The sequence below is a fragment of the Euleptes europaea genome, chromosome 13 (assembly GCF_029931775.1).
Source record: "Euleptes europaea isolate rEulEur1 chromosome 13, rEulEur1.hap1, whole genome shotgun sequence".
NCBI lineage: Eukaryota > Metazoa > Chordata > Lepidosauria > Squamata > Sphaerodactylidae > Euleptes > Euleptes europaea.
Window position 1 is genome coordinate 46,415,671 of NC_079324.1, and position 25,901 is coordinate 46,441,571.

The following is a 25,901-nucleotide window of genomic DNA, read 5'->3' on the forward strand; positions in this document are numbered from 1 at the left end:
TCTTCTTCAGTAGTTCAACATCAGAGCTCCAGAAACATTTGTAAACTTGGATGGACCAACTGCAATCCAGGAGCAATTTCAGTGCAAAATCAGTAGGTTGGTAAGTGTTTTGATTGGCCACTGGCAGCCCCATAATCCAAGAGGCTCAGAGTCATGGTCAATTAAAGGTAAATGTTCAATGAGAGCTGGCTATTCCAGCACTATGTGGACTTGTGGAAGTTACTTTCGCTGCCCACATGATCCTTTACTTCCTTGGCTGATTTCTTTGAGGCAGCAGCTATATCTGGTTCTGCATATGCCCGATGGCTAGCATTCCAGGCCCTGAGGTCTCTTAGGGAACATGTTCCAGGCAGAGCAGGAGCTTCAAATGGCCAAATAAAGGCAGCAGAGGCAAAAGGAAGAAGGTATAGATTGGGATCAAATGGATTAGATAGCAAGGGGAACAAGGTATCTGAGTTATGGGTAGCGGGTACTCCGGTCATAGCAAGGGATTTAATATTAAAACTGATTTCGAGTACTACAGCAATGGGTGGATTTCATATGAGCCCTTATGTATAGGGTTGCCAGGTCCCTCTTCACCACCGGTGGGCGGTTTTTGAGGCAAAGCCTGAGAAGGGCAGAGTTTGGGGAAAGAAGGGACTTCAATGCCATAGAATCCAATTGCCAATGCGGCCATTTTCTCCAGGTGAACTGATCTCTATTGGCTGGAGATCAGTTGTAATAGCAGGAGATCTCCATCTACTACCTGGACATTGGCAATCCTACTTATGTACCCTGAACAAGATAACTGCCACATCTTTGCCACCTAAAATGCATGGAATTTAAAGAGAGTGTGGTCTAGCAGATAAATTGCTCGCTGTAGGCTCTTATGCTGGTTACTTCCTTGGCTGGGGGATGCAGATTAAATTTTCCATCAGTAGCATGGAACTTTCCTGCCACCCACTGATCTCCACAACATGCTACTTCTGGAGGATAGGGGGAGACCTCAAGGATCTACATGAAGGGGGAATCAGTGGAAATTGGATCCAGCTTCCTGCCTGAAAGATCTGAAACACCAGTCCTAGGCTTAGAAGTTGCTAGCCTGTACTCCTGGGGGAAGACTTCAGAAAGGTTCCTCCTCAGAATCATCCTCAAGTTGGTTTGGAAGTGCTACGGGTCTCGCTGAGTGGTGTTCCTCTGGTTCAAGGTCACTATCAATAGGGCCTCGGGAGCTGTATCAAAAATACGGGATCTAATATGAGATAACAATGATTACTGAGGAACAGGGGAGGGAAGGCGGCATGGCATAGCCCGATCTCATCAGATCTTGGAAGCAAAGCAGGGTCGATACTTGGATGGGAGACCACCAAGAAAGACTATGCGGAGGAAGGCAATGGCAAACCCACCTCTGCTTCTACTTGCCTTGAAAGCCCCTTGTGGGGGGGTCGCCATAAGTCAGCTGTGACTTGATGGCACTTTACACAGAGAGAGAGAGGAAAAAAGCCCCACGCTTGAAGAGATAGATGTCCCAGGCTTCTTTAGGCCTGGGATGCTGAAGTGCACACTCACAACAGTATCTGGATCACAAGGAACTATGGGACATGTAGTTTCCAGGGTGCGTGGGCACCTCCCTTCTCCCAGCAGCACAGTGATCTAACTAGAACTTGGGAAGCAGCAGGGCATGTTTTTACAAAAGAGGATCTTATAAGAAAATGTACAAAATCAAATCGACTTTTGGTGAATGCAGTCACACAAGGAGGGAAGAGCAAGGGTTGAAGGGGAGGAAATGCAAGGAGAGCTTCAGGCACAGGTGGCTTCTTGGTTGTCCACAGGTATCTCGTTACCATAGCTACTGTCTCCGTACTGGTAGTAGGGAGGTATCTGAGGAGCCTCGATGATCAGTAGCCCCTCTGGTGATAAGGAAGCAAAGACTGTGGTAGGATCCACCTCTCCAGGAAGCCTAGGAAAAAAATAAAATGGAACATTTTGTGAAGTATTCTGATTTAGCCTCAGGGCAAACTTAAATATTTAAAGACCTGTTCTTGGACATGTTCAGGATTGCAAGAAAAAATATATAGTCTGACTTAACAGCATCTACAGTGATTTTTTTCAACATCATTGTAGCATTTTTGTATTGATTAACAGGTGTGTCTAACAGGCTGGCAACCAGTAGAAAGATCAGGGTGGGGCAGAGACAGACATTAATGGCTTTGTACAACATTGTGATGTAATTTCTGGCTGGAACACTGGACGTGATGTCACCACATTGTGCAATGCTCTAGGAACACTCCCGATCTTTATGGTTTTACCATAGAGATCAGGAAGATTCTTAAAGATTATTGCACAGTGTGATGACATAACTCCAGTCTTTCAGCTGGAAATGACGTCACGGTGTCGCACAGCACTGTCCCCATCCATTTCCCCCCCACTCACATAGTGAGTGCCATCAAAGGAAGCAGGCAAATGGCAACCCTAGTGTCTATGTAGCTCAAAGGCTTTTCGATAAATCAAAATTTTATATAAAATACAGAATTTGAAATTAAAACAGAATAAAATATAAAACCACCCTCCCAAACACTCCTACAATCCAAAGCAATATTATAAGCGTACACCATTTGGTTTTTTTTTCTTTTCTTTTTAAGCAAAAGAATTTGCATCTTTGGCATGCACACATAGTGGACAGGCCAATTGAACTGATCCGAAGAATAGCTAAAGGTAAAGGTCCCCTGTGCAGGCACTGGGTCATTCTTGACCCATGGGGTGTTGTCACATCCCGACATTTTCTAGGCAGACTTTGTTTACGGGGTGGTTTGCCAGTACCTTCCCCAGTCATCTTCCCTTTACCCCCAGCAAGCTGGGTCCTCATTTTACCGACCTCGGAAGGATGGAAGGCTGAGTCAACCTTGAGCCGGCTACCTGAAACCGACTTCCGTCGGGATCGAACTCAGGTCGTGAGCAAAGCTTTGGACTGCAGTACTGCAGCTTACCACTCTGCGCCACGGGGCTCCTCGAAGAATAGCTACTCACAGGCCTTTTCACATTTTCGGACTATACTTCTAAAGTGTTTTGAACAAAAAATTAAAAACGCACATACGGGAACAGCCATTTAAGTAGCTGGCTACCTATCAGACTTGGGTTTGCAGCCGTGCAATGTGTATGGTTGCCAACTACCCGGAGACAATATGTCCTGCCTTTTTAACAGATGTTTAATGGGATTATATTTACTAGGTGAGGTTATTTTCCTCTAGACTATAAAAAGCTTCAGCTGCCCATTTCTCATATTAAGCCTCTATTCGAAGGGCAAGAGCCAGCATGGTGTAGTGGTTAAGATGTGAGAACAGGATCTGGGAAACGCAGGTTCAAATCCCCACTCTGCGGTGGAAACTGGGGCCAGGCACACACTCTCAGCCTCGAACCTGGCAAGGATTTGGATGAGAGACCTCCAAGGAATACCAAAGGCATGACGGGGAGGCAGGCAATGGCAAAGCACCTCTGAATGTCTCTTGCCTTGAAAACCCTGTGGGGTCACCATCAGTCAGTTGTGATTTCACGGCCAAATTTTTTTTTTAAAGGGGCAGGACGTTTTTTTCCTCCAGCTTCACAGCAACCATAGCTAGCAAAGGGTGAAAGAGCTTGCAGGGGTGTGGGCAGACTTCGAAAAACTTCTCATGTTGGCCACACAGTCTCTGCAGGCTTCTCCAAACAAGAAGCAGCTGGCCTGCAGTTTATTTAACACAGCTACATTTAAAAACAGAAAATTGCTTTGCTGTTAGTTTTTATTTCCATTTTATTTCCATTGTTTTAAATCTTGTGACCGTAGGCTGACCTGGCGTTCCAGGACAAAAGCCAAAGGGAATGACTGTTCAGTGTATTGTTGGCAGCTGTAGAAACCTCATGAAAAAAGTTACAATAAATCCATTACAACGTCTGAATAGTCTCTTTCATGGCTTCATACAAGAAGTGGTTTGTTTTTGTAATGAGCAGAAGTCTCAAAAACATGATGATTAAAGTATTTTTCCCTTGCTCTAATAAAATTAAAGGTTTTGAAATACTTGACCCAATATGACTGGTCAATTGACCAAATCTTTTCTTTTTCAAATAGGCAAATGATTAACTCTACCCCCAGCCTATTCTTAAACAAGGGAGAAATAAGATTTGTGGCCAAGGAGGGATTTAAACGTGGGTGTCCCCTATCCAAAGTTCCTATACTTATTTACAGTTTCCCACCAGCTCTGGTATAGTGATTAATGGAATAAATCTCCTTCTTAACTGATAGGAGTTATTTTAGCAGGAAACGTTAACTGAAGAAGGGGATGGAATAGCGAAAGAAGAGTTACGCATACTTTTCGGCTGCCGAGAACCCCCCTTCCTCCTAGTCTTGTGTGAGAAAGGTCTTTGTATAAATCTACGTAAATTCCTTGGCAGGCACTAGTCCAACTGGCTGCTGCGGCAGTTTAAGCCTAACAGAAGAACGCCCAGGAACGTTTTGCATTCGAATAGAAATGATCCATGTCCAAAAAAGGAGCTCCTTCTTAGGCAGCTGTAAAACCCAAGAAACAAGCAGCAACTGGCCTAGTTCTCATCAAGGGGGTAAAGCTGAGTTTGGGCCGTACGGCCAGGTCCCCAACAGCCCTAGGGAACCCATGTCCTGTCCCTTTAACAGAGGCTTAATGAGTGGAAATGGGCAACTCAAGCTTTTCATGGCATATATCACCTGGTAAATAACACCCTGTATTAAAGGGGCAGGCCATTTGTTCCTCCAGGATCTGGGCAACCATAGCAATGTGTGAAATAGCTTGCAGGCGGGTGGGGTTAAGATTGCCAACCTCCAGGTGGTGGCAAAAGATCTCCTGCTATTGATTTGCTTGTACATACTATCACTGCTGTTTTCACTTGTCTGTAGATGTTACACATTGTTCACAATATATGTTTGCATAGTTTGCTTGTGTATTATTTAAATTAATTGGTTTGAGCCTAGTACTATATTTCCACTACTAACCTCCAGGTGGTGGCAAAAGATCTCCTGCTATTACAACTGATCTCCAGCCAACAGAGATCAGATCCCCTGGAGAAAATGGCCGATTTGGCGATTGGACTCTATGGCATTGAAGCCCCTCCCTCCCCAAACTCCACCCTCCTCAGGCTGCACCCCAAAAACCTCTCGTGGGGGCGAAGAGGGACCTGGCAACCCTAGGATAGGCACCACTCCCACCCCCCTTGCCTTATGATTTCACTTGTAGTCTACCCAGTCAGGGAAGAAGCAGCAACGCAACCCTGGAGGGGCAGGTTTGACTTTAGACCCCACAGGCCGCCTTGCTCCCGTTCAGGAGAGTCACAAACCATGGCTGCCCCTGACGCTTTTTTGTGTGCTGCGGGCGGGTTGGCAATCAAGGCGTGAGTCAGTTCCATCTCGAAAAAGCCGTTCAGCCTTGCACTCCCTGGGCTTAGGGGAAAAAGGCAGAGAAAGTTCTGGAGCATGACTCAGTGCTTAAAAGTAAACAGTGGGGGTTTGACAGCGTGATGCGTGGATTCCTAAATAGATTTTTAAATGGATACTGATGTCACTTTCTAGGGTAATTCTAAGCCTAAACGGGAAGTCACCACCACCCAGACACCTGCTTTCTCAAAAATCCCCTTCCCTCAAGGGCCACAAGCCTACAATTAGGGAAAACCCACAGGTCCTTCTGAGTGGTCATGTTCATGGAGGAGAGGGGTATTCATGGCTACTAGTTAAAATGGATACTAGTCATGATGCATACCTATTCTCTCCATGATCAGAGGAGCATTCCAGATATATTAGGTGCTGTGGAACACAGGCAGGATGGTGCTGCTGCAGTCGTCTTGTTTGTGGGTTTCCTAGAGGCACCTGGTTGGCCAATGTGTGAACAGGCTGCTGGACTTGATGGACCTTGGTCTGATCCAGCATGGTTTTTCTTACGTTCTTATGCCATCCTTAGCTTTAGGGTGGATTATAAATCTGGGCACACATGCCCTGTAGCTACCATGATCTCAACCACAGGTAAACAGATGCTTAAGACCAGGGAACTGATCCACAGTAGATCACTGTGCTGGTCAACTGGTAAATCAGGTCCCCCAAATAGGTAAAATGCTTGCAGAACCAGCCCCAGCTCTTTGGCGCCTGGTGGGGGGTGGCCTTGGGGAAACTTAGCCTATGAAAGAAAGAAGTCAACATTTCCCCCCCTGGAGGGTAGAAAGAAGCACAAACACAGGTGGTGGAGGAAAGTAGGATGTGTGAATGGAATGACCACTGTAAAGTCCATCTTACTATCATAGGAGACTCTGGAGCAGGTGTATACAACTAGAGTTGCTAACTCCAGATTGGAAAATTTCTGGAGATCTGGGGGAGGAACCTGGGGAGGACAGGGTTTGGGAAGGGGAGCGACCTCAGCGGGGTATAATGCCATATAGTCCACCCTTCAAAGCAGCCATTTTCTCCAGGGGAACTCATCACAGACATCTGGAGATCAGTTGTGATTACAAGAGATCTCCAGGCCCCACCTGGAATTGGCAACCTACAACAGATACCTCATGAGCTGCTGGTAGCTTGCCAGCTATTGTAGAGGAGCTACAAGATGCAGGGGGAAAAATCCTGGCCTGAAAAGATTGGGTTTTTTAAAAAAGTTTTCTTTTTATAGGACTTTTCTCTGTGCTCTCTGCACAGAACAAAATTTGGTAAAATGCCTATATACACACACACACACACAAAGCGTGAATCTGTATAAAAGAAGAGTTGGTTTTTAAACCCCGCTTTTCTCTACCTTAAGGATAGGGTTGCCAACTTCCAGGTAATAGCTGGAGCTCTCCTTCTATTACAACTGGTCTCCAACTGATAGAGACCAGTTCACCTGGAGAAAAAAGGCAATTTTGGCCATTGGACTCTATGGCACTGAAGTCCCTCACCTCCTCAAACCCCACCCTCCTCAGGCTCCTCCCCAAAAACCTCCCCCGGTGGCAAAGAGTTGCCTGTGGCAATCCTACTTAAGGAGTCTCAAAATGGCTTATAATCACAATCCCTTACTCTCCCCACCTTGTGAGGTAGGTAGGGCTGTGAAAGTTCAGAGAGAGCCGTGACTGTTTTTTTTTATTATTCCTTATAATAAAGTTGATTTTAGACAGACAGAAGTTTACATCTGAAATATTTCTGTGTGCTTTTTGGCCCAAGGCCCTTTTCTTTATTTTTAAAACCCTATTTTGCTATTCTCGGCTTGGCTTTCACAGGTCACGCTAATTCTTCCTTTTTAGAAATTGCTTTATTTTAAAGAGGAGGAGAATAATGGCATGGGCGAGAAGAGAAAAAGGAAAGGGAGATGTGAACATTATGTTATTCACAAGCTAAGGCTAAAGATATAACTTGTAAAGCCCAGCTATAATTGTATGGGGTGTATTATACCATATGCCAGCAGTATAGGATTAAGAGCAAGAGCTGGAAATAAATACTGCATTGAAAAGTAAGTCCTACCTGGAGGCATAACAGGGTTATAGGCAAACAGCAAGACCCAGCAGGTATCCCATAGCAGACAAAATAACACTGAAATTTATATTTCAGACATTGGGGTTGGGGGCGCAAGAGACGACGACATGGTGGCCGCTGGTGTTTCAGGGTTGTTGGCCGCATGGTACTTAGGCCAGGTGAAGTACTACGCTTAGTAAGCTACTGGGTGGGATTCCAGCCAAAGTCTGTTCCCAGTGAGTTCCCAGATGTGAGGAGTGTCCCCATCCTGAACCTTCTACAGGGCTTTTAAAATTCCCAACGACTTAGACCATCATCAGAAGATAATGAAGATGGTGACTATGCTACCAGGTGGAGGGAAAGGTCAAAATGGTTTTAGCATTACTAGCACAATCCGCCCTATATCACTTCTACAGCAGAAAGATTCAGAACCAGGCTGGGCCGAGGTCAAAGAGAGAGCAAGAGAAGCTTGTGTGCTTCTTTGCTTTCCCAGAGGCCTGCTTCTGTATGAATCCTGCCAGACACCAATACTTGTTATCCCCTCATAGTCTTTTACAAACACAGAATCAGGGCCAAAATGGATGCAATAGGGTGTGATCCAGAACAAAGCCTTCCGGTGTTTTTTAATGGCAACTTCAGTTGTGTAGGGACCCCTCATCAAATCAGGGCTGTGGGTAGGTTTGCCAACTGGGTTGCTAACTTCCAGGCGGTGGCTGGAGATCTCCTGCTATTACAACTGATCTCCAGGCGACAGAAATCAGTTCCCCCAGAGAAAACGTACACTTTGGCAATTGGACTCTGTGGTGTTGAAGTCCCACCCCTCTCCAAACCCCACACTCCTCAGACTCCACCCCCAAAATCTCTAGGTACTTCCCCAACCCAGAGCTGGCATCCCTAGTTGCCAACTTCCAGGTGGGGTCTGGAGATCTGGAATTACAACTGATTTCCAGACTACAGAGATCAGCTCCCCTGGAGGAAATGGCTGCTTTGGGGGATGGATTCCATGTCATTATATCTTACTGAGGTCCCTCCCTTGCCCAAACGCTCCCCTCCCCAGGCTCTACCTTGCAAATCTCCAGGTATTTCCCAGCCCAAAGTTGGCAAAACTAGCTGTGGGGTGATAGTAGAGAGGGATTAAGCTTTCCCCTTTTCTTGTTGTTTCATTAATGCCCGCAAGCTATTATTAGTCCTGGAAGGGGAGAAAAATACAGGTAAAGAGAAAGGTGTCTGTCTTTTTTCTCTTTTAGGGATAACAAGACTGGTAGGGGGCAAGGCATTTTCAATTGGTGAAATTACATGAGCAGGGGCAGGATTCACTTCCCATCTCCCCCACACCACAACTGCTGGGGAGATGTTCCCAGCCTTTTGCTGGGACGATCTGTCCATGGATCTTCTGGACCCACATCTATTCTGGAGTAGGGTTGCCAACCTCCAGGTACTGGGGGAGAAACAGGCACTTCTATACTAATACCAAAGGTTAGGAAAATAGTATAGGAGCGAAGAACATTTACAAACAAGGTACAATTTATATAAGCTACTGAGATACCTATATACATACAATGTACAAACACAAGTAACCACACTATAACTAACACACAGTTTGTACAAAATATACAATCAAAGGGCAAAAAGTCTTTCAAAGGTCTCAGCAGAGTACCAAGTAAGTAATATGAGTTCAAGTTCAATATTCAAGATGAATGAGAAGCCACAATCTTCACTAGATTCTATTGTCCCTAACTTTAACCACTGATATTAAATATAGAGAAAGAAAGCCTACCATATTTATAGTAACACACATGACCAAAACAAACAAACAAACCCCCTGTGATAGAAACTCCCACCATGTGGTAACCAAGTCATTTGTATTGCTTTCAAGATATGGTGCTCCATTTTCAGATGTTTCTAGTATAGGCCTTTAAGAAGAGACAGTGTAGGAGCTAAACTATGTACTGCATTGAAAAGCAGCCATGGTGGATCCTAATTTATATTGGTAACGGGGCATAGGGAGTTAACACTTTCCTTTTCTGCCACTGCTGTAAGAGAATCCCCCCCCCCCACAATGCTATTATTAGTCCCTGTAAAGAAAAAGATAGGTAAAACTTGGGACCGATAAATGTGGGGAGCCTGGACCTGGATGGCCCAGGCTAGCCTGATCTCATCAGATCTCAGAAGCTAAGCAGGGTTGGCCCTGGTTAGTACTTGTATGGGAGACCACCAAGGAATACCACGGACATTATGCAGAGGAAGGCAATGGCAAACCACCTCTGAACATCTCTTGCCTTGAAAACCCTACAGGTTCACCAAAAGTCATCTGCAACTTGACAGTACTTTATACACACACACACAAATGTGGGGAAAGATACCTGTTACATTTCTCCAATAAGGCAAATAGTATCTGTGTGGGGTCATTTCAGGATGGAAAAATGGCACAAAGGGGAACATAACCCCCTTCCCTTCTTTCATGTCATGGTCGGAATCCAATTAGTCCTCTCACATCTGCTATATGAAAAAACAAATGCTGGGGGCTCCCCATGTGTGTAAAGTGCCGTCAAGTCGCAGTCGATTTATGGCGACCCCTTATGGGGTTTTCATGGCAAGAGACTAACAGAGGTGGTTTGCCAGTGCCTTCCTCTGCACAGCAGCCCTGGACTTCCTTGGTGGTCTCCCATCCAAATACTAACCAGGGCTGACCCTGCTTAGCTTCTGAGATCTGACGAGATCAGGCTGTACCATGCTGCCTTCCCTCCTGCTCCACTTGTAGAACTACCAAAATCAGGTCTGGTTTGGCCCTGAGCCAGTCTTACTCAGGGTACACATGATCACCTTTTGTGCCAGTACACAGTGGTGTCTTTTGCATCTGTGGTGTTTCTCACATCTCAAAGAGATGCATGTGTGAAGGGATGACTTGCAGATATTCACACAGGGATACATGTAGAAGAACAGTAGAATAAAACTGCTAGAGGCCTCAGTACTTACTGGATTTTCTTAGTGAAGTTCTTGGAGACTATTCCTCCTTCTTCTTGTTGCTCTTCGTGTTTACCTGCCAAGATTAGAGTGGTGAGGAAGAAACCCTTCAGCAAATCCAGAGAGAACACATTTCTAACAGTACCTCTCACAAAAAAATACTATTCTGGAACGTTCCTTATGTCTGCTGTTACCCTCCATCCACTAGACCCTCCTTCTGGTAGATTATATCCTTCAGTTTATTGATACAGCGATTGCCAGCAATCGAGAACAAACATACCTTAAATACACAATATAAATAGAAGGTAGATTATACCTAGCTATCATGTTTTTTATTCCACTCTTGCTCCAAGGAACTCAGGACAGCATAGATAGCTCTTCTTTCCTTCTTTTTATCTTCACAACAATCATGGGAGGTAGGTTAGGTTGATAGGAACGACTGGCCCAAGGTGACTAGGATTGCCAGGTCCCTCTTTGCCACTGGCAGGAGGTTTTGGGGGCGGAGCCTGAGGAGGGGGGTTTGGGGAGGGAAGGGACTTCAATGCCATAGAGTCCAATTGCCAAAGTGGCCATTTTCTCCAGGTGAACTGATCTCTATCAGCTGGTGATCAGTTGTAATAGCAGATCTCCAGCTAGTACCTGGAGATTAGCAACCCTAAAGGTGAGTTAGTAAATTTTAGTGTGGATTTGAACCCGGGTTTCCACTCTCCTACTCTAACTACTATATGACAATGGCTTTCTGTTACCCACTTGAATTCCAGTGGCTCTTTACCTTTTGAACATCTTAAAGTAACCTCCAGCTTCATTAAGAACCATCGTGTTTTATCTTTGCTCACTGGCTTGCAAAAGATCTGTGTGTCTCATTTAATGCTGGTGAGATTATTTACCCTCCTGCTGCCTCTCATATTCACAAAAGGAAGAATGCCATTTACAGCAACTGTGTACACTTAAGAACCTCTTCTGCATCCAAGGCCATCTAAATTAATCCAGTTTAGTCTGCAGCACATCTTGTTTTCCACGTCAAGATTACAAGCGCAGGTCATTGTACTTTGAACACATGAAGCTGGCTTTTATTGAGCCAGACTGTTGGTCTACCAAGGTCAACGTTGTGTACTCTGACACTCCACAGTCCTGGGTAGAAATATTTCATATCACCTGAGCCTTCTAACTGCGATATCCCAGGGATTGAACCTTGGACTTTGTGTACCCAAACCAGATGCTCTACCACTGATCTCTCCTCCTGCTTTTTTTTATTGTAGTGAACATCCAGCCTGAAGAAAAGTTCTAGAGACGTCAAAAGCTTGCACCAGGCACTGTTTTGTGTTTTGGTTGGTCCTAATAGAAGATATTAGGAGCCCCGTGGCGCAGAGTGGTAAGCTGCAGTACTGCAGTCCAAAGCTTTGCTCACGACCTGAGTTCGATCCCGATGGAAGTCAGTTTCAGGTAGCCGGCTCAAGGTTGGCTCAGCCTTCCATCCTTCCAAGGTCGGTCAAATGAGTACCCAGCTTGCTGGGGGTAAAGGGAAGATGACTGGGGAAGGCACTGGCAAACCACCCTGTAAACCAAGTCTGCCTAGAAAATGTCGGGATGTGACATCACCCCATGGGTCAAGAATGACCCGGTGCTAGCACAGGGGACCTTTACCTTTTTAATAGAAGAAATTTCATGATTTTTGGTTTTGGAATTTGTCTGCGAACACAGCGACTTGCAAACCTGTGCTCGCATATGGCTCGCAATATGTAATGCTGCAATCCTTTTCCGAGAGGTATTTTTTTTCTTTTACTGATTGCAGGCGGGAATGTGAAAAGGGGGAATTAAGGGGTTCCTCCCCTGCCAAGCTCCTCCTCCCCAACTCTGCCCTCACCAGGCTTTCAAATCTCCAGGAATTTCCCTTTGCTTTGCTCTGCTTTATTTCAAGATCGTCTGACCAAAGGTCTTGAGCACAACACCAGGAATTTCCCAACCCTGGTTGGTGACCCTAGCTCTGATCCAAACTCAGTTAAGATTTCACTTCAAGCCAAGTTTTGGGAGCAACTCCCTGTTATGCCCTCTATGTGCGTGGTGTTTGTTTTATAAGCTGAGTCCTCATGAACAGCTGCAGTCTGAAGCAGCTCAATAAGCACTTGGGCAAGCTATGCGGAGTGGCATTTTCCGGCAAGAACAGGCCCATCGCCTACCCTCATGGCAGACTGACCGGCTCTGTTTTGCTCCCTGCCCATTTCAGAGTGAGCCAGCAAGCAGTAAAAGGCCTGGACGAATGTGGACACCCCCCCACCCCGATATGGCTTTGGAGGGACAGCTGAGGAAATGCCAGTCTGTACAAGGCGCTCACATGAACTTTTGAAGTTTCAAAACCACCTTCCCTTTGCATATCTGAGGAGGTTTGGCCCTCAGTTAAACATCACCATGGCGGCCTGAGGGAGTCAGCCAGGGTTGCTGAGAGCCACCATTGGCCCTCAGACAAAGAATTGTTCTAGACTCTTGCCGTTCACCATATTTGGGCCCCACCTCACAGTCAGAAAAACACACTCGAGATATAGATTGGAACAGAGACGCCACTGCTACCCCCCTCCCGTGCGACACTTTGTCTGGGTCCCTGGGATAAATTGGGAAACCAGAATTTTGTACCCCCAGTTGACAGCCTGGAGGTTGGCAACCCTATCCACCCTCCAAAGCATTCATTTTCTCCAGGGGAACTGACCTCTTTAGTCTGGAGATGAGCTGTAATTCCAGGAGATCCCCAGGTCCCTCCTGGAGGCTGGAATCCCTCCCCCTAGTAAATAATCTGCAGGGTCACGGTGTTGAAAGGGAGTCATCGACTGTGATGGTCACCAACAAAAAAAAATCTGACCCAGTTGTGCTTCCTACTGGTATGCATGAATGTGCTGTTATGGCACACCCTGTGCACTAATTCAAGGAGCTTGGCAGTGGCTGCATTTATAGTATTGTCCACATAAGTGAATAGGGGATCACGGAACTGCCCAGTGCCATTTTACAAGGCGTACTTCCAGTGCAAAGGCTAACCGAGCAGTTCAGAATTGAGCCCAGTGAATGATGGCCTCTGCTATCTCACAACAGATGACCTTTTATGTAGCGAGGAATCTGTGGGACCACTGCTGTCCTCAGCAGACTGGCTAAAGGGGACAGCAGACTCCACAACACGTAATCTTCTACCATACTTAATCTGGGTAGATGAGGAAGAGATCAGTTCACCTGGAGAAAATGGCCGCTTTGCCAATTGGACTCTATGGCATTGAAGTCCCTTCCCTCTCCAAACCCCGCCTTCCTCAGGCTCCACCCCAAAAACCTCCCGCCAGTGGTGAAGAGGGACCTGGCAACCCTAGTACCCACTGGTGTTGATGGGCAATAGATTCAAGGCAGACAAAAGGCAGTACCGTACTTATTTCCTCAATGAGTAATTAAATTGTGGGATTCCCTGCCAGTGGATGTAGTGATGGCCATGAACACAGATGGCTTTCAAAGAGAATTAGAAAGGCCAACAGTGACTACTAGCCATGAGGACTAAAGGGAACCTCTACATCCAGAGACAGCAAACCTCTGAATGCCAGTGGTTGGAGGCAATGTCAGGGGAGGGTCTTGGCCTGTAGTCCTTGGTGTTGGTCCTCCAGAGTAACTGGTTGGCCACTGCATGAAATAAGATGCTGGACTAGATGGACCACAGGTCTGATCCAGCAAGGGGCTCTCTCTCTCTCTCTCTCTCTCTCTCTCTCTCTCTCTCTCTCTCTCTCTCTCTCTCCCTCCCTCCCCCCCCCCTTGGACTCAAATCTTGCTCCCCTGGAGAAAATGGCAGCTTTGGCAGGCAGACTTTGTGGCATACATAGATTCGAGGTGGTTCCCAGCTTCACAAGCCCCACCCCCAATTCTCCAGGAATTTCCCAGACTGAAGTGGGGAAGCCTAACTCACACATTTGGCTGCCAGTGAGAAATAATGTACATGTTATATGTCAACTGGCCCTTTAACAGATTTGCTATTTTGTGGAACAGGTGGGGAATTTCAGTATCTTCCTGCACATCTCACATATTGTGGGGGGACCTTTTAATTGTCCTAAAATGGTTCCTGCGTCATCTGTTTTGAAATTCTTGCCTCCAATCCCTTCTCCCTTTGTCTTCCTGGCCTACTCTCTTTGGGCTTTTTAAAATGTTGTCAGGTACACGAAATTTAATCAAAGATACAAAGCTGGGCCGGCACCAGAGCTGCTTGTTCATCTCATTCCAAAGCCTGGGGGAGAGGCAGATCAAAGGAAAACCCGCTTTTCAGAACTGCAAATCAGACAGCTTGTAAGAAACAGGGAGGGAAGCACTGCAACTCGACAACTTCTCCGATGATGTGGCATCTGGAAGTTAATTAAAAACCAACCAACCCGAAAAGAGAGTTGCCCCATTTTATAGATGGGGAAAAAAGGCTGAGGCACAGTCTAGAGGCATGCAAAACAAAGGTAGGAATGGCACAATTCTGGATCGAGGACTGTCCGATTGTGGCCCAGAGAGGATGCTTTCTGTGCCTCTCCACGACCAGTCCTCTTTCCCACCTGCTGTAGGGTGAAACCAGAATCCAATTTGATACAGCAGGCTAGGATTGGGTGGGAGGAGGGTGGTACATGAGGGCAGCTGCAGACAAGCACAGCTGCACTTGGCCCCACTAGCCTTTGAATTAGGATTGCCAACCTCCAGGTGGTTGCTGGAGTTCTCCTGCTATTACAACTGATCTCCAGGTGACAGAGATCAGTCCCCCTAGAGAAAATGGCTGCTTTGGCAACTGAACTCCATGGCATCGAAGTCCCTGCCCTCCCCAAACCCCGCCCTCCTCAGGCTCTGCCCCAAAAACCTCCTGCTGGTGGCGAAGAGGGACCTGGCAACCCGAGGGGGTTACCGCACTTGTATTCCCAGTGATGTATTAAGAGTTTGAAAATGTTATAAAAAATACTGTTTGCACTTTCTATGTATTCCCACCAATGTATTAAGAATTTGAAAACGTTATAAAAAATACTGTTCGCACTTTGTTTGGCCCCTTTAGCTGTGAAGACGTCTTCCAACCATTTATAAGCCGTGGTATCCAAAAACCCTTTTAAAGCGATGTTTTTTATAACATTTTCAAACTCTTAATACATCGCTGGGAATACACAGTGCGGTAACCCTGATTGTCACCCAGCAAGTTTCCATGGCACAGTAGTAGGGTTGCCAGGTCCCTCTTCGCCACCGGCAGGAGGTTTTTGGGGCGGAGGTTGGCAACCCTACACAGTAGGGATTTGAACCTGGGTTCAGCACTCTAAGCATTACACTGCACTGCCTCTGTCCCTAATTTGAGTGTTTTGATGTCATTCCAAACTTTGATTAGGACTAGGAAAAAAGGAAATGGAATCCACACGCAGGTTGAAAAATCAGCATATTTTCAGTTTGTTCAAAGGACTGTCTGAATAGAATCCCTGTAGAGTCTTGAGTCTCCATCAGTCCTTTGTTGGGTTAAATCAACTGTAGGTCAGCATGGTCCTGAGATGAACTCATAACCAAACTTTGTTTTTGAATGCTAATTTGTTTTCCTTCCCCTTGACATTACCCACAAGAATCATTTATGGACGTTGTGTTTTAGACCACATGTGCATATTTATCAAGAGCACCTCTATTTCTGGCCAGCTTACTATGTGATCCTTGTTATAAACAGTTAAGTAGGCGTGTGCTCGAGAAATGCACACCAAAGTATAAATCCCTTTTCTTCAAAACACACTGCTTCTCATTTGTTTTTTTGTTTTTTGGTAGAGCTGTCAACAGATTTTTAAGTTGATGGATCGCCTGCCTTTATACTGATCAATCAACTGATTTAATTTAAGTGTTATTAAAAGATCAACATGGTTTGGGTACTGAAACCTAAAATAACTTGTGGATGAGTCATCAAAAGATACCACATGCTCAGAAGGAAAGGCCATTTTTAAAAGACCATCCTTTCAATTTCCAATTCGAGTAACACTCCAGAACCAAAATAGTCCCTCACCCCGCAAAGAACAAACAAGCATTTGCCCTCCAAGCCAGAACTGGAATCTGTAGTTTAAAGGGGGTTTCCTGGTCTGACCATAATTTGCCAATTAATAATTTCCCAACCCACATTTTAGGGCCAAAATTACTATGAAGCTGAGGACCTGGGATTTAATTTAGCCACAAAAAGCAACTGCTCAGAAGGGGGCGGTGAATAGGGGCTATTGTACTAGGGAGATGGGGTTCTGCCTGTACCAGCTGAGCTCAGCTGAAAATGCCCCCAAGTTGCTTATTGTTCCAGTAGGGGAAAACCACAGTCGCCCATATTTAGCTAATCAACTTACCAGTGTGAACTACTGCAGTGTAGGGGGTTCAAATGCTGAACTGGGGAGATACGGGTTCAAATCTTCACTAAATGAAACTAACTGTGTGTCCTTAGGCCAGTCATTCTCCTGCAGGATAACCCACCTCACAGAACTGTTATGAGGATTGGCAGATTGAGGTGGGGGAGAACAGTACATGTAGCCCTGAGTTCCTTTTTGGGATGAGCATGTACTAAATTAACGACACCAATTAAACTTTGCAGCCAATTCTGTAAAAAACTTCATATGACTTATGCCCACCAACCAGCATTTGAACCGGCACCCTGGCTTGATTTCCCATTTACTCACCTGACACTTCCACGTAACCATCTTTGGTTTTCACAGTCAGTTCCTCCGGTTTGAAGCTTTGCACGTTGACGCACACTTTCCATGGCTCTCCAGACAAGGACGAAGGGCTTCCCCCAAAGGGAGCCCCTTCCGTGTAGCCCCCAAACCTGGAGCCGTAGCCCGGTGGAGAAAGACCTGTGCTCCGGACCATCCCTGATCTCAGCGGGCCTGGCCATGCTGTGGTCAGCCGTGGGCGAGCCCAGTCCGGCCAGTCCGCAGTTAGGTCTCCCGAAAAGGGGGACATTCCAAAGTCATCATCCAAGAGTCGAGAAGACAAGCTGGATTCTCTGAATGGGTCTCGAAGGCTTCGGTGCCGCCCAGGATAATGGCAGGAAAAGGGCGACTGGCTGTCAGCCATGATTCTCTCTTTGTCGGAACCCACAGAGTGGGGGGAAATCTAAAAAAGAAAGAAAACCCAACAGCTGTTCTTAATTGCCCTTGAAAGTTTGCAAGCAGTCCTTTCTAGTCCTGGATGCGAAAATGGCACTTGAGTGACGTCCAAAAGCAGAGATCCGTCTGCTCAACCTGCGAAGTGCCGCGGCAGCTGTCAGAAAGGTGGGGAGGAAATTAAATTTCAGCTTCGGGATCCTGTTTCAATCTTCGCAGCCTGCTTATTTCACTCCCCCCCCTCCAAACCCACCAGGCAAAAAACAATTTCAAACTGAAATAACGAAGCACAGCTTCAAAGCTCAATCTTGCACAAACTAAGCAGAGAGGTCTTGTTTGCTTGAATTCCAGAGAAGAAGAAAAAAAATCGGTCGGCTAAAGGATTAAAAGAAATTCACCTTTTTGTTCCTCTTGGTCAAAAGCCTCCTTGCCTGGTCTCTTAGGGGAACTTAAATACACTGTTCTGGTAGGAGCCGAGAAACTTCTCTAAAGTTCCAAATGACTGTCCGCCCTTTTTATACGTGCTTAGTGCCTGGGGTGGTGGTGGTGTTGCAATTCCTGCCCTGCGAGCCGTATTTTTGGAGAGGATGAAACACCCCTGGAGAATCCAAGCGGCAACAGCTGATCTCATCCCAATGGGGCAAGCATACCGAAAGGGAGATCCAAGTTTAGGCAGCCGGTCTCACATGTCCCTCCCTCCCTTTCCCCCCCTCTGCTTGTCACTATGAACTGTACCACAAGACGAGTATGCTATTATTAGCTTCGGGTGTCAGGACTGCAGCCTCCCCGTGCATGCCTCTGAAGATCTACTCTGGGGATGGCAGGAACTTTTGTTTAGAAGAAGTTCCCTTCCCCCCTTTTTAACTGGCTCGGCTTCTGAACCTTTAAACATGCAGAAATTAAACTAGGAAAAACCACTCTTCCCCCCCTCCCCCCATTTCTCCATTCCAGGAAAACTTTTATCTTAGTATCTGCATATCAGCCGATAGTATAACTAGGGAGATAAGAACCAAAGAATATCCCTGGGGCACCTAGTCCAGAATATAGCCAGATGCTTCCAGGAAGTCCACAAAGAATGCTAGAAGCCCTTCTCCACTGTCCTTAGCTACCATAGGGTTGCCAACCTCCCGATGGGACCTGGAGATCTCCAGGGACTATAACTGACCTCCAGACTACAGGGATCAATTTCCCTGGAGAGAATGGCTGCTTTGGGAAGTGGACTCTATGGAATTATATTCTGCCGAGGTCCTTCCCCTCTCCAAACACTATTCCCCCCCCACCAAGCTCTACCCCCATATCGCCAGGAATTTCCCAACTTGGAGTTGGCAACCCCTGGCAAACAGCAAACCAGCATAGCACGGAGGAACCTTCTGCTACCCCCTCTCTTGGCTTGCCATACTGGATTTCTATTTGCAGGGAGTTTTCGATGTAGGTCAGTGTTCAGCAGCAGTGTAGGCGATTCTGCATGTGTGAACAAGGTTGGCACTCCTGCATTAAAGCTTACGAGCTCCGTATTTACCACCAGATATGGATCTCTGCCCCTGACAGATGAAAGGAAAAACCGAAATGCCATACAACAATTAGTCTTAACAAGGTGTAATCGTTCGGGAACTGCCAGCAGTTGCTTGCTGCAGCACACCCAGCGTTTCAAGGCAGGCGTTCAACTTGCCTAACATCACATGTGAGATAATTATTGTTTGTAGCGAATTAGTCAACTCCAGCCCTAATAAAGGCCTGAAGATAGAGCTTCAAATCTGTCCCATCCTCCATCTTTGTAGTTATGGGGTTAAACACCATTCCTTCCACTGGCCTTTGAGGCACTAGCAGGCAGTGGAGAGGATTGCTGGGGTGGGGGGTGGGGAGACCTGGCATCCCTAACTCCTGCAGAGATTAGCATAACACTTAGGGTTGCCAGGTCCCTCTTCACCACCGGCAGGAGGTTTTGGGGTCGGAGCCTGAGGAGGGCGGGGTTTGGGTAGGGGAGGGACTTCAATGTCATAGAGTCCAATTGCCAAAGCAGCCATTTTTTTCAGTTGAACTGATCTTTATCGGCTGGAGATCTGTTGTAATAGCAGGAGATCTCCAGCTGTTACCTGGAGGTTGGTAACCCTAATAACACTTCATGTAAATAAATAAAGCATATCTCTTAACTTCTCTGCATCACATCCTGGAGGGTAAGCTGATGTGGGAACCCTTGAATTCTGATGCAAAAGTAGGGTTGCCAGGTCCCTCTTTGCCACCGGCAGGAGATTTTAGGGGTGGATCCTGAAGAGGGCGGGGTTTGGGGAGGGGAGGGACTTCAATGCCATAGAGTTCAACTGCCAAAGCGGCAATTTTTCTCCAGGTGATCTGATCTCTATCGGCTGGAGATCAGTTGAATTAGCAGAAGATCTCCTGCTACTACCTGGCAGTTACAAAAATACAGTACACGCTCAAATGCAAAAAGTTTCTATTGTATGTGTTCATTCATGGATATTAATACAAAACTATGTGATGTGAAACCAAAAATAAAAAATAACCTTACAAAATAGTGTGTTATACAATCAATTAGTAACATAAATAATATATACAATATATACAATGTATCCAAAAGCAAAGAAAACCTCTAATACAGAATAACCAATAATAAAGCACAATTTGGGCATAATAGCCTGGCAGTTGGCAACCCTATGGAAAAGGGACAGGGAGTTGTTGATGGACAATCCCTTCCACTGTTTGCACAGATGGGGTGACCTGAGTACTTCTGGTATTGCTGAAACAACTGTGTTTTAAGTAGACAAGCAAACATTTTGGAATGGAAAACCCACTTTGCAAGAACGCTTTGTTTGAATAGGGAGGGGCAGGATGCACAGACAAATAACAGGCTTTGGGAATAATATCCTCCTAGACAATGGATGTAAACACAAGCATTATCTACATGCTGGGGCCTCTGCAAAGTAAGGAGATCTACTCAGCATTAGCATTTTAACAATTCACAATTGATTGTTGGATTTTTTTTAGAGAGAGAATGATGTCATTTCCAAGAAGTCAATCAACTGGTTCCTGTAAATCGATCAAACCAAGGGTAGGCTGAATTCAGCCTTGGCTGGTCTACTTAAATAAGTTTTTAGAATGTTCAAGGTTCTCTGATATTTTAAAATACAAAACAAGACCAGCAAAGGGGCCACCCAAGGAAGTGTGAGATATCAGGAGAGAATGCTCAGTCTGCATATTCACCTTCTTTAGGGGGTAAACCATGTGTGTGTGGGGAAAAAAGTCGAAGTAGATCGGGGCCAATACTGACAAAAACCACACATGCAGAGGAGACTTGCAAAGTTCTTAAATCCAAAAATAGCCCAGGCAAAGCTTATTTTAAAAACCATGGAATAAAAGCAGGACATCTAATGAAGCATCTAATAAAAATCCAAAGGAAAGAAGAATATATAAAAGGAAGAATAAAAATGTATTTTCCTGTTCGCTAAAAACTTGTAACTTGGACACTAGGTATGCTTCTGTAAAGGAGGAGTTTGAACTTGTCTCTAGTGTTTACCCACCTAGCCTGTGACTAGGGATGCCAGCCCCTAGGTGGGACCTGGAGATCCCCTGGAATTACAGCTCACCTCCAGACTACAGAGATCAGTTCCCCTGAAGAAAATGGATGCTTTGGAGGGTGGACTCTGTGGCATTATACTCCACCAAGGTCTTTATCCTCTCCAAGCTCCACTCCCAAATCTCCAGGAGTTTCTCAACCTGGATTTGGCAGTCCTTCCCCTCACATCCCCCACTGCTGGTTGGGGGGACCTGGCAACCCTACCTGTGAAAGTGGGGTTGTAGAAAACACAGCCTCTGATGAACTTCTCCATTGGTGGGGTGGCATGTACAGGATAGTGATGTGTCCTTCAGGTCCCTGACAGTGAGGAGCTTCATAGGTAAGTACCATCATTGTGAATTTTGGCCAGCAGTGAAACAGCAGCCACTGTAAGGTTTTTAAAACTGACAAGATGAGGTCCCTGTAAGTTATATCTTTTAGCACCCTATTGGGCAAGACCCTGGGACTGATCACCACCCAAACAGCTTTTTTTCCAGTTGGAAACCCAAAGTGGCCATTCAGTAGGGTTGCCAACCTCCAGGTACTAGCTGGAGATCTCCTGCTATTACAAATGATCTCCAGCCGATAGAGATCAGCTCCCCTGGAGAAAATGGCAGCTTTGGCAATTGGACTCTATGGCATTGAAGTCCCTTCCCTCCCTAAACCCTGCCATCGTCAGGCTCCACCCCCAAAACCTCCCACTGGTGGCGAAGAGGGACCTGGCAACCCTACTATTCAGCTTCACTAGGAGTGGGAGCCCCTGGTTTCAGGAGCTTTCTGCACACCATTCTCCACTTACCCAATCCCTAGGACAAAAGTCACTTTTTCCAGTTTGGTCAGTCTAGAATAGGAAAAGTTGTCACTGGTCAAACATGGCTCCTATTTTGCTTTTGAAAAAAGCTTTTTCAGATGCCTTTAATATATGTATTAGCATAGACTACACGTTCAGGTTCCAGACTCTCTGTGCCATGTCTATAAATTATAAATCTCTGAATATATGGGCACAACTTGTCTTTACCATGTATGCATGTACATGACCCTCTCTTTTTGAATTGTTGATAAACTGAAGGACAGGTTATTTTGAACCAAAAGAACAAACACTTTGTAATGTTTCTGTTGGCGTGATCCACAGCAGAGTTATACCCTTCTAAACCCACAGACTTCAATGGACCGAGAAAGGTATACCATAACTCCGCTTAGGATTGCACCATAAATCAGCCCAAGAGCCCAAATTGCAAAGTAAGTGATCACTCATGTGGAAAATAGGAATGTTAGACAAGAATGTTCCCATTTTCCATCTGTGAAATGTTGGAGGAAATGACCCTTTCTGATGCATCTTGAGTTAGAGAGACCAATGACTCAGCACAGAAATTCTACTTTCTCAGTGTATATATATCTGTGAAATCAAACCTGGAAAAGTTGCAGAAATGGGGCAACCCAAATGACCGATGGGATGGAGTACTTTTCCTGTAAAAAAAAAAAAGCAAAATAATTTGGGGCTTTTTAGTTTAGGAAAAAAATGAATAAGAGGGGACATGATAGTGGCATATTGAATTATGCAGGAGGTTATGTATAGGGCGGAGAAAGTGGATTGAGAGAAGTTTTTCTCCCTCTCCCACAAAACTAGAACTTGGGGCCTCCCAATGAAGTTGTTGGGCCGATGAATGGCAGACGAAAGGAAGCATTTCTTTAAACAGCGTATAATTCAGTTATGGGGCTTGCTGTCGCATGATGTGGCAGTAAATTTAGGTTGCATCTACATGCGGGGGGCACAAATACATGCCACCACCACGTTAGCAGAGCAAGCTGGATTAGAATGTGTGACAATGGACTCTGCAGATACCTGATATTGCTCTGCTCGCTGTTCCCAACCCCCCCCCCAAATCTTGCTCCTCTCCCGTTCCCCTGGTGAGTACAGCAAGACAGCAATCTCACTGGGTGACCCTCCTCTTCCCTTTCTCAGCCCAGCTGTGCTGTAAGATACCGTTTGCCGCTGGGCTAGGAAAAGGAAAGGGTCCTTAGAGGGCTGGGGGGTAGAGTCGCCAGCTCCAAGTTGGGAAATTACTGGAGATTCTAGGAGTGGAGCTTGAAGAGGGACATCAATGCCAAAGTTGCTATTTTCTCCAGGGGAACTGATCTCTGTCATCAGTTGTAATAGTGGGAGATTTCTAGCTACCACCTGGAGGTTGGCAACCCTGCTGGGGGGGGGAAGGCACACAGCAACCAGCACCGTACTGAAAGAGGAGCTTAGCTCTGCCCCATAGTGGCTGCATCTGGAGAGGGCAGAGGGACACTCCACCCACATTGCCTCTTTGAAGCAGATCAAAGAGGTTTTGTTTTTGGTCCAGTTTAAAGGGCTGGGGGGAAAACCCACCAGGGGCTTCCTGCTCTCCATGAGGGGAAGGATCCCCATGTGAAAGCACTCTTAGATGGCTTTAAAACAGTACTGGGCAAATTGCATGGAGGCTAGGTCTAGCAAAGGCTACTAGTCATGATGGCTGGATGTGACCTCCATGTTCAGAGGCAAGGTATTTCTGAATAGTGGAAAGTGCCGTCAAGTCCCAGCCGACTTATGGTCACCCTGTAGGGTTTTCCAGGCAAGAGGGGTTTAGAGGTGGTTTGCCACTGCTTGCCTGTGCGTAGCAACACTAGACTTCCTTGGTGGCCTCCCATCCAAATACTAACCAGGGGAGGGGGCTGTGGCTTAGTGGTAGAGCATCTGCTTGGCATGCAGAAGGTCCCAGGTTCAATCCCCGGCATCTCCAGTTAGAGGGCTGGGCAGGTAGGTGACGTGAAAGACCCCTGCCTGAGACCCTGGAGAGCTGCTGCCGGTCTGAGTAGACAATACTGACTTTGATGGACCAAGGGTCTGATTCAGTAGAAGGCAGCTTCATGTGTTCAGGGAAGACCCTGCTTAGCAGCTGAGATCTGACGAGATCAGGCTAGCCTGGGCCATACACGTCAGGGCAGAAACACAGGTTGCTGTGGTGGTGGTGGTGGGGAGGCAAATAGCAGAAGAAAGCTGTGGTCTGCATGCTGTGCTTGTGGGCTTCTTGGAGGCATCTACCTGGCCATTGTGGACCTTTGTTCTGGCCCTAGAGGGCTTTTCCTTGTGCTTTGTTGCAGGTCTCGCTCTTGGCTACAAGTCCTGCCTCTTCTTCCCTTCAGCCCTGCACCCCACCCTGCCATGGAACACTTAATGCTTCACCTAATTACACAGTGTTGAGTGGTTCAGCAATTACCTGCAGTGGCAAACTCACAATCATACCTGTCCCTTTGGCAGGATCGGTGTAAGAGCTGGTTCCTCCCGCTTGCTTGCCTTGTAATTGTCTTCTGTCTTGCTCTTTCCTTCGAAAAGTGCCTGGCTGGGACTCTGCCAGTTAAAAAGGTAAAGATCCCCTGTGCAAGCACTGGGTCATTCTTGACCCGATGAGGTGACGTCACATCCCGACGTTTACTAGGCAGACTTTGTTGACGGAGTGGTTTGCCATTGCCTTCCCCAGTCGTCTTCCCTTTACCCCCAGCAAGCTGGGTACTCATTTTACCGACCTCGGAAGGATGGAAGGCTGAGTCAACCTTGAGCCGGCTACCTGAAACCGACTTCCGTTGGGATCGAACTCAGGTCGTGAGCAGAGCTTGGACTGCAGTACTGCAGCTTACCACTCTGCGCCACGGGGCTCTGCTAGTTATCCCACATTAAAAGAAAATTGGGGCTGAACACAGTTGGTTTGATTCATGGCTCTAGTGGGGAAAGTGAGTGGTATAGACACTGCTTAAGCTACCCCGTCCACCTGTTATTACCGTATATTCCCAAGCTGAAATGGCTCTGGGAGCAGCTATTTGCCCTGTTGGCAACACACATCCTGATGGCTACCGGTACTTGTTTCCCCAATGGGGCAAATTAGTGGCTCAGGTCAGGAAAGCAGTTTGGGGGGAAGGCTTAAGCCCAATCTCCCCACACACTATGGTCCTGATCTGAAGCAGGTGCCCATGTACCCAAAGATGCTTAAAACATCATTCTCCCCTTCTTCATTCTATTCTCATCACCACCATCACCCTGCAAGGTAGGCTAGGCTGAGAGAGCTTGACAAACATAAGGTCACTCACGGAGCTTCTGTGGCAGAGAGGTAGGGTTGCCAGCTCTGGGTCAGGAAATACCTGGAGATTTTTGGGGCGGAACCTGAGGAGGGGGGTTTGGGGAGGGGAGGGACTTCAATGCCATAGAGTCCAATTGCCAAAATGGCCATTTTCTCCAGGTGAAGTGATCTTTATTGGCTGAGATCAATTGTAATAGCAGGAGATCTCCAGCTAGTACCTGGAGGTTGGCAACCCTACCCATCAGCCCATGCAAAAGTGCCAACACAACGGCAATTTCTCCACATCCACCCCTGGCCTGAAACCCCCCTCCTTTCCCCTCACTTTCTCTGCCCGGCTATGATGCAACACTACAGTGATCCTCAGCAGGGAAAGGAGGAAAAACCCCTTTAAAGCCCTAAAAGGTAGGGGATGGGGGAAGAAATGCAGAGCCCAGCTCTGTCCTCCCCATGGAACATCCAGATGGGCAACCAGGCTTCTGTGCCATAGGGGAGCTCATGGTTAAGAGGCAGATCTCCTGATAGCTGAGGACCTCTTTGGTATTTTTCAATGAGGTGCCCATTAGAACTTGGAGAAGGTGAAGGGAGGGGCAGGGATAGGGTTGCCAGGTCCCTCTTTGCCACCGGTGGGAAGTTTTTGGGGCGGAGCCTCAGGAGGGCGGGGTTTGCAGAGGGGAGGGACTTCAGTGCCATAGAGTCCAGTTGCCAAATCGGCCATTTTCTCTAGGTGAACTGATCTC

The 25,901-nt window shown here is 46.6% G+C and overlaps 1 protein-coding gene across 1 annotated transcript; it reads right to left on the bottom strand.

Annotated features, from left to right (window-relative positions):
* Nucleotides 1-1,645: 1,645 nt before the first annotated feature.
* Nucleotides 1,646-17,731, bottom strand: HSPB8 (heat shock protein family B (small) member 8). The gene is made up of 3 exons (XM_056859605.1): nt 17,074-17,731; nt 10,427-10,490; nt 1,646-1,939 (listed from the first exon to the last, which is right to left on the bottom strand). Exons 1-3 carry the CDS (start codon nt 17,468-17,470, stop codon nt 1,780-1,782), a joined length of 621 nt encoding a protein of 206 aa, XP_056715583.1. The 5' UTR covers nt 17,471-17,731; the 3' UTR covers nt 1,646-1,779.
* Between the last annotated feature and the right edge of the window lie 8,170 nt (nt 17,732-25,901).

Bases quoted from the DNA above. Each gene is read 5' to 3' on its own strand.
- HSPB8 (XM_056859605.1), bottom strand. From the start codon at position 17,470: ATGGCTGACAGCCAGTCGCCCTTTTCCTGCCATTATCCTGGGCGGCAC. The intron at 10,491-17,073 runs GTGAGTAAATGG...TAATCTTGGCAG, and splicing joins TGGTTACGTGGAAGTGTCAG to GTAAACACGAAGAGCAACAA. The intron at 1,940-10,426 runs GTAAGTACTGAG...TTTTTTTCCTAG, and splicing joins AACTTCACTAAGAAAATCCA to GCTTCCTGGAGAGGTGGATC.